Source organism: Hemitrygon akajei, chromosome 1 (genome assembly GCF_048418815.1).
Source record: "Hemitrygon akajei chromosome 1, sHemAka1.3, whole genome shotgun sequence".
Classification (NCBI taxonomy): Eukaryota; Metazoa; Chordata; class Chondrichthyes; order Myliobatiformes; family Dasyatidae; genus Hemitrygon; species Hemitrygon akajei.
Genome location: NC_133124.1, coordinates 159,954,099 through 159,966,649, shown reverse-complemented (window position 1 = coordinate 159,966,649; position 12,551 = coordinate 159,954,099). Strand labels below are relative to the sequence as shown.

Genomic DNA, 12,551 nt, shown 5'->3' with positions numbered 1-12,551 from the left:
GCACTGTCTCCGTGTGGACCGTGTTTTCCTTTCCGCTCAGCGCGGGAGTGGATCGTTTGTGGGGTCGGTAAAGGATTATCGGCGAGAGCCGCGGGTCGGTATCACTGTCTGCGTCGGTGAGTATTGAGACCGATCCCGACCGGGGGGATCCGATGTTGACCGTGAGCCCCGATCTGAGGGCCGATTACTCATTTAGTACCCAGTTATCTGGGCTCGTCAGAAATGTGTAGACTTCACTGGATCTGCATTGAACGATCCAAACCAGGAGCCCAGGCTGTTTGTTTCCGTAGAAATGAAATGGAAATCCCGCCAGCGGTTCACGTGAGGCTGTGTGCCGCAGATCTGCCCCGCCCTCCGCTTTATGACGCAAGATCACGTGGTGTGTGTGGACAGTCTCCGGACGGGCTGTTCCGTCGTTTAGAACAGTGGAAATAGATCCGTGAGTTTGGTGTTCAAACTGTGTTTGGAAATCTCCCCTCACTGTCACTCGGTGGAAATCAGGCAGAATCTCAAGTTGCTGGAGATCTGCACTAACATCTGAAAAAGTTTGCGGTCATTCTGACGAACGTTATTAATTGAATTGTAAAGTTTATTCCTCTCCCCACAACTGTTCCTTACCTGCTGAGCATTTCTGGTAATTCCAGTTTCTTTTTATTACATTCACCCTGGAATGGCTCATATTTCCTGAAACGGTTTTGTTTAAACCTGGAAATGGAAATGGCTCGTTCTGTGATAGTAGAACAGTGAAGAAAGCACAACTGTTCCCTAAAAATTATCCTGGTACCAATTTATCTGTTATTCCTGGAAATGTGTTCAGTACAGTTGTTGCCAACGAGGTTTACAAGAATAATCTCAGGAATGATCAGTGTTATGTATGAGGAGCATCTGATGGTTCTGGACCTGTGCTCAATGGAGTTCAGAGGGACGGTGGGGTGGTGGGGGGATGTACGGTTAAGTAAACCTACCGAATGCTGAAAAGCCTGGATACAGTGGACATGGAGAGGATGTTTCCATTAGATGGAGATTCTGTGATCTGACAGCACAGTCTCAGAATAAAGATGCTTCCTGTTAAAATTCAGTTGAGAAAATTATTTTGGCCAAAAGATGTCTGAAGTATGGCATTTGTTGCTGCAGAGGTTGGTTGAGGCTGCCATTTGGGTATATTTATGACAGAGATTAATATATTCCAGATTGCTAAGTAGCTACAGGGGTTACAAGGGGAAGGCAGGAACATGGTGTTGGAATAAAAATCAGCCATGGTTGAGTGGTGGGGCAGACCAGATGAATCGAATCACCTAATTCTGTTCCTCTGTCTTCTGTCTTACCGTGACTGAATGATGGCTCCTGCTTATCCCATATCGTTTTGTGATGTGTGAGGGGCAATAAAAGATTGTTCACTGAGATCATTACTGTATATTTGCCTTCAACATTTAAAGTTTGGTGAGTTTTGTTCTTAGAAACATTAAGCAGAAATGATTGGTGCTCTTTTTTATTGTTAATGTGCTTCATTAACTTACAATTTAAAGTTAGATCCAGTGAGAGATTTATTGGAAGTAAAATCCCCAACTGGAAGCAAACCATGATATGACATGAAGAGAGGTGAATTACACCCAAGGTGCAGGACACAGGAAACAGGGTGAGAGTCAGGAAGGGGAATGAGGTTAAATAGCGATCACAGAGTACTCTTGTTGCTGTCCCGCACAACAGATGGACTACTATAGAAATTGTTGGGGGAGTGGGGGATTACCTGGCAGAGTGAAGTCAAATGGGTGATAGGGGTTTTGTTAGTTAGGGGAACAGAACAAGAGGTAGGGCTTGCTAATACTAGTATGGGGGGAGGAGGTGATGTGGTTAAAATAAGTTGTAGGGGAGATGGGAGCCATAATAACAGAATAGATAGTGGAGAGGGTGAATTGAATTAAATTGACTTTATTACATGAGGAGTAGAAAACTTTATGTTACGTCTCTGTCTAAATGTGCAATCTGTAATTTATAATACATAGTTTGTACATAGGACAGACAATAAAACAGAAATGCAATTGTGTCAGCATGAATTAATCAGTCTGATTGGCCTAGCAGAAGATGTTGTCCCGGAGGCTATTGGTCCTTTTGATGTGGGACCGTTTCCTGAATGGCAGCATCAGGAGCAGTGTGTGGTTCTGGTGAATTGGGTCCCCAATATCGTCTGGGCCCTTTCTACACACGTATCTCTGTTAATGCCCTAAATAATGGGAAGTTCACTCTCTGCAGGATCCTGTGTTTAAGGGAAGTACAGTTGCCACACCAGGCAGTGATGCAGCCAGTCAGGATGCTCTCAATTGTCTCCCTGTAGAAAGTTCTTAGGATTTCAGACTTCAGATAGAGTCAGCAATCAAATGGTTGAGCATGGTGCGATGAATGTGCTGAGCTGTGTATGTCACAATGCAGGAAGCATCGTAGGAAATCCAGATGAGCTCAGGACGGAATTATGATATTGTAGCCATTACCGGGACTTGGTTACACCCAACAGTCTGAGGGATTTAGAGGAACAAATTTATAGAGAGATCGCAAACCATGCCAGGAGACAAAAGGTTGATTCAGTAAATGATTTTAACTTTCCATATATTGACTGCAACTCCCAACCTGTAAAAGGACTAGATGGGGTAGAGTTTTCAAATGTGCCCTTAATCAGTACGTAGAATTCCCGACATAGAGGTGTGCAATAAGCTGTTAGGAAATGAGCTAGGGCTGGTGACAGAAATCAGTGATCATAATGCCATGAGATTCAAAGTAAATATGGAAAAAGAGAGGTCTGGACCATGGGTTGAGATTCTAAATTGGAGAAAGGTCAATTTTGATGGTATCAGAAAGGACCTGATGTGTGGTTTGGGACAGGCTGTTTTCTGGCAAAGGAGTACTTGATAAGTAGGAGGCCTTCAGGAGTGAAATTGTGAGGGTGTAGAGTTTGTATGTGCCTGCCAAAATAAAAGTTGAAAGGTAACTGGTGCAGGGAACCTTCATTTTCAAGAGATATTGAGGCCCCAGATAACATTAATGACTACAATATCACCATTCCACGCCCTGAGCTCAGCTGACTTTTTTTAAAAATCATCTTCTGCTGGTTTCTAAAAGCTTCACGATACTTTTTGCTCTTCTGTTTGCACTCTCTTTGGCTTCTATGTTGGCTTTAGCTTCTCATTTCTGTCCTCCTGCCTTTCCAAATATTCCACTTCTTTGGGATGTATCGATCACTCAGCTCCCGAATTGCTCCCAGAAACTCCAGCCATTGCTGCTCCGTCGTAATTCCTACCTTTTCCCTTCCAATCAAGTTTGACCCGCTTCTTTGTCATAGAAACATGGAGAGGTTCAGTTTGTAAACAGACTACATTTAAGCTGTCTAATGCAACCACCGGCACCAGGACCATCGCCCTCCATATCCCTACCATCCAGGCTCCCATCCAAACTTCCTTTAAATGGTGAAACCGAGCTCATTCCCACACTCTCATGACCATTTCAGTAAAGAGCTATTCCAAATGCTCCCGTTGAATTTTCACCTTCCCCACTTAACCATGATCTCTGGTTGTAGTCCCACCCAACCTCAGTGGAAAAAGCTGTTGTCATTTACCATATCTATACCCTCATAATTTTGTATACTTCCAACAAATCCTCAAAGCAATGTATAATCTCCTTGTTTATGTTTGGAGCCTGTTTTTGGTCTATAAGATGATGAGGGGCATTGATGGTGTGGATAGCCAGAGGTTTATTCCCAAGGGTGAAATGGATAACACGAGGGGGCATACTTTTAAGGTGCTTGGAAATAGATACCGAGGGGATGTCAGGGAAAGTTTTTTACACAGAGAGTGGTGGGTGCATGGAATGCACTGCTGGCTATTTGTGTGAGAGTGTTGCAGTTACTGTGGGGCCAGGAACCCATGCAGCTCAGTGGAAACACGGAGTAATACCAATGGAGAGAGTCAGACTGAGCCAGGTCACAGATTGGTGATGGCAGAAATGCCCCATTCTTATAGAGACAGGAAGAGCATCAGAGAGTTTGGTCATTCCAGATACCAGCTCTATGCCCAGTTAGTTCTCTCTCCAACTTGGGTGTAACTTCACTGTAACAGTGTTATGCTAGATCACACCTTGACAACTCAAGGGATCTCATCTGAAATGTTGTCTGATGGATTTTGTAAATCTTTTTACAGGTTAAAAATGACAAGGAATTTATCTGTGGGAATCTCGAACACAACACACCAGTTTTGCTGTCTCTGTCCAGATATTTAAGAAGTGGAGCAAGGGATTCCCTCGATCATCCTTCCTGCTCAGACTGTGGGGAGGGATTCACTCTATCATCTGACCAACTGGCACGCCTGTCATTTTACACAGGAGGGATCCCATTCACCTGCTCAGACAGTGGAAATTGATACAAATAGTCATCTCAACTGAAGGTGCCTCAGCAAGTTCATAGTACACAAGGCCATTCACCTGTTCTGTGGGTGAGAAGGGATTCAGTCAGTCATCCCACCTGTGGACACACCAGTCAGTTCACACTGGGCAGAGGCTGGTCATCTGCTGAATTTGTGGAGAAGGATTCACTTGGTCATCTGACCTAATGGCTCAGCAGCGAGATCAAACCAGGGAGCGGCCGTTCACCTGCTCGGACTGTGGGAAGGGATTCACTTGCTCATCTAAACTGACAGTACATCAGAGAGTTCACACTGGAGAGAGGCCGTTCACCTGCTCAGACTGTGGGAAGGGATTCTCTGGCTCATCCCAACTGAAGGTACATCAGCGAGTTCACACTGGGGAGCGTCCGTTCACCTGCTCGGACTGTGGGAAGAGATTCCGTCAGTTATCCCACCTACAAGTACACCGGTCAATTCACACTGGGGAGTGGCCATTCACCTGCTTAGAATGTGGGAAAGGATTCAGTCAGTCATCCCAACTACAGAGACACCAGTCAGTCCACACTGGGGAGATGCCGTTCACCTGCTCGGACTGTGGGAAGGGATTCATTCAGTTATCTCATTTGGAGGTACATCAGCGAGTTCACACTGGAGAGAGGCCGTTCACTTGCTCGGACTGTGGGAAGGGATTCACTCAGTTATCTCATTTGGAGGTACATCAGCGAGTTCACACTGGGGAGAGGCCGTTCACCTGCTCGGACTGTGGGAAAGGATTCACTCAGTTATCTCATTTGAAGGTACATCAGCGAGTTCACACTGGGGAAAGGCCGTTCACCTGCTCGGACTGTGGGAAGAGATTCAGTCAGTTATCCCACATGCAAGCACACCGGTCAATTCACACTGGGGAGTGGCCGTTCACCTGCTCAGACTGTGGGAAAGGATTCAGTCAGTCATCCCAACTACTGAGACACCAGTCAGTCCACACTGGGGAGATGCCGTTCACCTGCTCAGACTGTGGGAAGGGATTCACTTTGTCATCTCAACTGAAGGTACATCAGCGAGTTCACACTGGGGAGAGGCCGTTCACCTGCTCAGACTGTGGGAAGGGATTCACTCGGTCAGCCCAACTGAAGGTACATCAGCAAGTTCACACTGGGGAGAGGCCGTTCACCTGCTCAGAATGTGGGAAAGGATTCACTCAGTCGTCCGACCTCCTGGCACACAAGTCAGTTCACACTGGGGAGAGTCCATTCACCTGCTCAGACTGTGGGAAGGGATTCACTTGCTCATCCCAACTGAAGGTACATCAGAGAGTTCACACTGGGGAGAGGCCGTTCACCTGCTCGGACTGTGGGAAGGGATTCACTTGCTCATCCCAACTGAAGGTACATCAGCGAGCTCACACTGGGGAGAGGCCGTTCACCTGCTCGGACTGTGGGAAGGGATTCACTTGCTCATCCCAGCTGAAGGTACATCAGCGAGCTCACACTGGGGAGAGGCCGTTCACCTGCTCAGACTGTGGGAAGAGATTCAGTCAGTTATCCCACATACAAGCACACCGGTCAGTTCACACTGGGGAGAGGCCATTCACCTGCTCAGAATGTGGGAAAGGATTTACTCAGTCATCTGACCTCCTGGCACACAAGTCAGTTCACTCTGGGGAGAGTCCATTCACCTGCTCAGACTGTGGGAAGGGATTCACTTGTTCATTCCATCTGAAGGTACATCAGAGAGTTCACACTGGGGAGAGGCCATTCACCTGCTCAGTCTGTGGGAAGGGATTCACTTGCTCATCCCACCTAATGAAACACCAGCGAGTTCACACTGGGGAGAGGCCGTTCACCTGCTCAGACTGCGGGAAGAGATTCACTCATTCATCCCACCTACTGAGACACCAATCAGTTCATAGTGGGAAGCGGCCGTTCACCTGCTCATTGTGTGGGAAGGGATTCAATTGGTCATCCAGCCTACAAGCACACCGGTCAGTTCACACTGGGGAGCGGCCGTTCACCTGCTCAGACTGTGGGAAGAGATTCACTTGCTCATCTCATCTGAAGGTGCATCAGCGAGTTCACACTGGAGAGAGGCCGTTCACCTGCTCAGACTGTGGGAAGGGATTCACTTGCTCATCCCACCTAAAGAAACACCAGCGAGTTCACACTGGGTAGAGGCCGTTCACCTGCTGTAAATGTGGGAAGAGATTCACTCAGTAATCTAACCTTATGTAACTCCCGCTTAAGCTGACAGCGTATTATTGGAGGTGATAGCCCCCCAGCCCGGCCAGACTTAAGAAATCTCATTTGAGTGGATGCTGCGTGATGTGCCCCCTGTTACAGATCAGTACCCCAAAATGAAAAACGGTACACAATGTGTAATCAAACGATTGAGCTTTATAATTCTTACTTTGACTGTAGGGTTAGTGAAGAAAACAAAAAATAGAAAAAGGGCCCACTCTCTCCATTCGCGTCTTCTCATCTCTCCCCGGCTAAAGACTGCGAAAATCTCTCTTCCAGACTCACAAGAAAGAACAACATTTCTGTCATTGGATAGCCCCACATTCCAAAACCCTGTTCTTTTGATCGGGACAAGAAGTGCAGCGTCAGAGCTAAACCCTGAAGGAAGGCAGTTTTTATAAAAAAACGTTCTTCAGTACAAGAAGGGTGAGACTGCAGAGGCCCATGTGACGTAGACAGGACAGTGCGGAGAGTTTAAAAAGAAGACCACCTTATACAGCGGGCAGCGTTCGGAGTGGGCAGCAGAGTGCAGGGCTTTGGCTCAACGGGCTTAGCCGGTAACGGGAAGAGGCGAGTGCAAGGCATCGATTCTCTTTTTTCCCCTTAGCGAAATGGCCTGGACAGACGAAGGAACAGCAGGGCTCACACAGCTAACAGTATGAGCTAACGGTTTAAAAAGTTAATGTGTTTGGCGAGGTAAGTGGGTGGGTAGACTTACTTTTCATTATTTCATTCTTGTAGAATTAAGTAGCATGTCTGCAGGATTAGTGCTTTGTTCAGGGTGTCAGATGTGGGAATCCTGGGAGACTTCCGGCCTCCCTGATGGCCACGTCTGCCCCAGGTGCACCGAGATGCAGCTCCTCAGAGACCGTGTTAGGGAACTGGAGCTGCAGCTTGATGACCTACTGCTTATTAGGGAAAGGGAAGAGGTGATGGGCAGGAGCTACAGGGAGGTAGTCATCCCTAGGTTACAGGCGTCAGAAATCTGTGTGACTGTCAGGAGAGGGAAGGGAAAATAGTGGAGAGCACCCCTGTGACTGTCCCCCTCAGGAACAAATATATCGTTTTAGATGCTGTTGAGGGGGATGACCTGACGGGAAGGCCACGGTGACCGGGACTCTGGCATTGTTGTGCAGGAGGGAAGGAGGGAGAAGAGGATTGTGGTAGTCATAGGGGTTTCCATGGTGAGGGGAACAGATAGGAGATTCTGTGAGCCTGATAGAGATACCCGCATGGTGGGTTGCCTCCCAGGTACCAGGGTACGGGATGTCTCGGATAGGGTCCAGAATATTCTGAAGGGAGAGGTCGAGCAGCCAGCTGTCTTGGTACATGTTGGTACCAATGACATAGATAGGAAAAGGGAGGAGGTCCTGAAGAGAGATTTCTGTGAATTTGGAAGGAAGCTGAGAAGTAGGACCTCCAGGGTAGTAATCTCAGGATTGCTACCTGGGCCACGTGCTAGCAAGGGCAAGAATAGTAGAATCAGGCAGATGAATGCGTGGCTGAGAGACTGGTGCAGGGGGCAGGGTTTCAGATTGTTGGATCATTGGGATCTCCTCTGGGGGAAGTATGACCTGTTGAAAAAGGACGGGTTACACCTGAACCCGAAGGGGACCAATATCCTGGCAGGAGAGTTTAATAGAGCTGTTAGGGAGGGTTTAAAGTAATTTGGCAGGGGGTTGGGAACCGGAATGATAGAGCAGAGGAGAGGCAAAACAGAAATAGATCTCAGGTAGTGAGTAGTAAGGATGTCAGGAAGGACAGGCAGGTAATGGGGCAAATGTTTCAGCCATTGGAATGAGTTGCAGTGCAATAAAGTTGCAGTGAAGTAAAAGCAAAACGTACGAAATACTGGACTTAAGGTGTTATACTTAAATGCGCACAGCATAAGGAATAAGGTGGATGATCTTGTCGTACAGCTACAGATTGGCAGGTATGATATTGTGGCCATCACTGAGACGTGGCTAAAGGATTCATGTCTCTGGGAGCTGAACGTCCAAGGATGCATGGTGTATTGGAAGGATAGGCAGGTAGGCAGAGGGGGTGGTGTGGCTTTATTGGTGGTAAATGATAATAAATCATTAGAGTTGACATAGGATCGGAAGGTGCAGAATCTTTATGGGTTGAGCTAAGAAATTGCAGGGGTAGAAGAACCCTGATGGCAGTTATATACAGGCCTCCTAACAGCTGCAGTAATGTGGACTACAAATTACTACAGGAATTAGAAAAGGCTTGCCAGAAGGGCATTGTTATGATAATTGTAGGGGATTTTAACATGCGAGTGTATTGGGAAAATCAGGTCGGCACTGGATCTCAAGAGGGAATTTGTAGAATGTCTACAAGATGGCTTTTTAGAACAACTTGTTGTTGAGCCCACTAGGGGATCAGCTGTACTGGATTGGGTATTGTGTAATGAACCAAAGGTCATTAGGGAGATTGAGGTGAAGGAACCTTTAGGAGTCAGTGATCATAACAAGATTGAGTTCACTGTGAAATTTGAGAAAGAGAAGCTGAAATCTGATGTGGAGGAAGGGAAGTGGCATGAGAGAGGAACTGGCCAAAGTTGACTGGAAAGGGACACCAGTGGGAAGGATGGTGGAGCAGCAATGGCTGGAGTTTATACGAGAAGTGAGAAGGGTGCAAGACAGATATATTCCAAAAAAGAAGAAATTTTGGAATGGAAAAAGGATGCAACCATGGCTGACAAAAGAAGTCAAAGCCAAAATAAAAGCAAAGGAGAGGGCAATTAAAGAAAGAAAAATTAGTGGGAAAACAGAGGATTGGGAAGTTTTTAAAAGCTTACAAAAGGAAGCAAAGCAGGTCATTAAGAGGGAAAAGATGAATTATGAAAGGAAGCTAGCAAATAATATCAAAGAGGATACTAAAAGCTTTTTCAAGTATATAAAAGAGTAACAGACAGGTGAGAGTAGATATAGGACCGATAGAAAATGATGCTGGAGAAATTGTAATGGAAGATAAGGAAATGGCGGAGGAACTGAACGAGTATTTTGCATCAGACTTCACTGAGGAAGACATCAGCAGTATACCGGCCACTCAAGGGTGTCAGGGAAGAGAAATATGCGCAATCACAATTACGACAGAGAAAGTACTCAGGAAGCTGAATATTCTAAGGGTAGATAAATCTCCTGGACCAGATGGAATGCATCCTCGTGTTCTGAAGGAAGTAACTGTGGAGATTGCGGAGGCATTAGCAATGATCTTTCAAAAATCAAGAGATTCTAGCATGGTTCTGGAGGACTGGAAGATTGCAAATGTCACTCCGCTGTTTAAGAAGGGGGCAAGGAAGCATAAAGCAAATTATAGACTTGTTAGCTTGACATCAGTGGTTGGAAAGTTGTTGGAGTCGATTGTCAAGGATGAGTTTACGGAGTACTTGGAGGCATATGACAAGATGGGCAGAACTCAGCATGATTTCCTTAAAGGAAAATCCTGCCTGACAAACCTAGTGCAATTTTTTGAGGAAATGACAAGTCGGCTAGGCAAGGGAGATGCAGTGGATGTTGTGTATTTGGATTTTCAGAAGGCCTTTGACAAGGTACCGCACATGAGGTTGCTAATCAAGATAAGAGCTCATGTAATTACAGGAAAGTTACATACGTGGATAGAGCATTGGTTGATTGGCAGGAAACAGAGGGTGGGAATAAGGAGATCCCATTCTGGTTGGCTGCCGGTTACCAGTGGTGTTCCACCGTGTTGGGGCTGCTTCTTTTTACGTTGTATATCAACAATTTGGATTATGGAATAGATGGCTTTGTGGCTAAGTTTGCTGATGATACAAAAATAGGTGGAGGGGCCGTAGTGCTGAAGAAACAGAGTCTGCAGAGAAACTTGGATAGATTGGGAGAATGGGCAAAAGTGTGGCAGATGAAATACAATGTCGGAAAGTGTATGGTCATGTACTTTGGTAGAAGAAATAAACGGGCAGACTATTATTTAAATGGGGAGAGAATTCAAAGTTCTGAGATGCAACGGGACTTGGGAGTCCTCGTGCAGGATACCCTTCAGGTGAACCTCCAGGTTGAGTCGGTGGTGAAGGCGGCGAATGCAATGTTGGCATTCGTTTCTAGAGGAATAGAGTATAGGCGCAGGGATGTGATGTTGAGGCTCTATAAGGCACTGGTAAGACCTTACTTGGAATACTCTGTGCATTTTTGGGCTCCTTATTTAAGAAAGGATGTGCTGACGTTGGAGAGGGTTCAGAGAAGGTTCACTAGAATAATTCTGGGAATGAGAGGGTTAACGTATTAGGAACGTTTTACTGCTCTTGGACTGTACTCCTTGGAGTTTAGAAGAATGGGGGGGACCTCATAGAAACATTTTGAATGGTGAAAGGCATGGACAGAGTGGATGTGGGAATGTTATTTCCCATGGTGGGGGAGTCTAGTACGAGAGGGCATGACTTAAGGATTGCAGGGCGCCCATTCAGAACAGAGGTGTGAAGAAATTTTTTTTAGCCAGAGGGTGGTGAATCGGTGGAATTTGTTGCCACGGTCAGCAGCGGAGGCCAAGTCACTGGATGTATTTAAGGCAGGGATTGATAGGTTTCTGAGTAGCTGGGGCATCAAGGGATATGGTGAGGTGGGGAAGTGGGACAAAAGGGGAGATTGGAACAGCTCATGATAAAATGGCGGAGCATACTTGATGGGCCGAATGGCCGACTTCTGCTGCTTTGTCTTATGGTCTTATCTCTAGTCGTAACCTAAACGTTGCTACAGAGAAACCATTAGCTCAGCAGTGAAACATTACAGAGAGGCCATTACATTAGCAATGAATCCTTACAGCATGTTACACTTGTGACACATTAACGGATTCACACTGTGAGAAAATTTCAATAAGCTGCATGCTGGATATTTGTCCATCACCGTTGCTGAATGTAAATTTGAGAGTGACTGTCGGTGCTGAACTCTGCAATTATTGCTGCCGCTCCCCACACCCAGTTCTGCACCCTGGTCACTGGGCATGGGAGGAGTTTCTTCTGCTGCACATTCACCTTTAATGGGACTGGAGTTTAATATTCTAAATCTGAGACAAATAAATCAGTTGTGTTTTAAACTCTGTCTCTGGTACTTAAGTGGATCAGGCTTGAATTTATGGTGCCTTAATGAAGTTATGGTGGTCGTTCATGAGTTTTTATTTTAAAGCCAGATTTTGGTGAATGATATTTACCACTTGATTGTACCTGCATAAGAAATCAGATTGAATTAAACTGCTGCAGGATCCTGGAATGTGTTGGGTTGTGTCTGGTTTCTCTTGGCATCGTCTGCATTTATTGCCTTGTTTGTTTGTATTGTATGTATTTTTGATTTTTTTTTCTTTTTGTTGACCACATGGTCCTGTATTTCTGCAAGGAACCCCTCTGTTTCTGGGAAGAGGTCTCCAACTTTCAGTCAGGTGCTTGATGCTTACTTGTGAACATTTCTTCTACTCAGATCGTTGGGATGTCTCCCATGGAGCGTCACACTCATTCCACTGGCTAATGTTTTCTTCCATAGTGATGATTCATTTTTCTGAGTTGGCCTCATTTAAGTTTTCTTGTCTGTATTTCTTATCACGATTGCATATACATGCATGTAGTGCTGTATCCTGTTCATTTTTGATGAAAATATATACTTAGAAGTTTTATCTGACTGTTGTGATTTTTTTCATGTGTGTTATTTTTAGTTCTCCTTCTATCCAAGTTAGTGTTAATCTCAGTGGGTTTGAATGTAAGTAGTCTTTTCTAGTTCTAGTTCTATTGAATTTCACTGATTGAAATGGGACCAAGATATTTTTATTTTAAAAAAGTCAATGTTGGTATTGATGGAAGTGTTTATTGCCTTTGTTGTATTTGTTAACGATTGAGCTCTGCTTGGCAGGTTCTTTTTAAGCCTTGAACTAAATTTTGTCAAAGGTTTTCCCTATTTTGCACTAC

At 45.6% G+C, this 12,551-nt stretch overlaps 1 protein-coding gene across 1 annotated transcript; it reads left to right on the top strand.

The window, feature by feature from the left end:
* The first annotated feature begins 18 nt into the window (after positions 1-18).
* On the top strand, positions 19-12,261 carry LOC140731830 (uncharacterized). The gene is made up of 2 exons (XM_073053700.1): positions 19-116; positions 4,185-12,261. The coding sequence occupies exon 2, from the start codon at positions 4,592-4,594 to the stop codon at positions 6,551-6,553; it is 1,962 nt and encodes a 653-aa protein (XP_072909801.1). The 5' UTR covers positions 19-116; positions 4,185-4,591; the 3' UTR covers positions 6,554-12,261.
* The last annotated feature ends 290 nt before the right edge of the window (positions 12,262-12,551 follow it).

What these genes read in the sequence shown, in the direction of transcription:
- LOC140731830 (XM_073053700.1), top strand. Translation starts at nt 4,592, where the DNA reads ATGGCTCAGCAGCGAGATCAAACCAGGGAGCGGCCGTTCACCTGCTCG.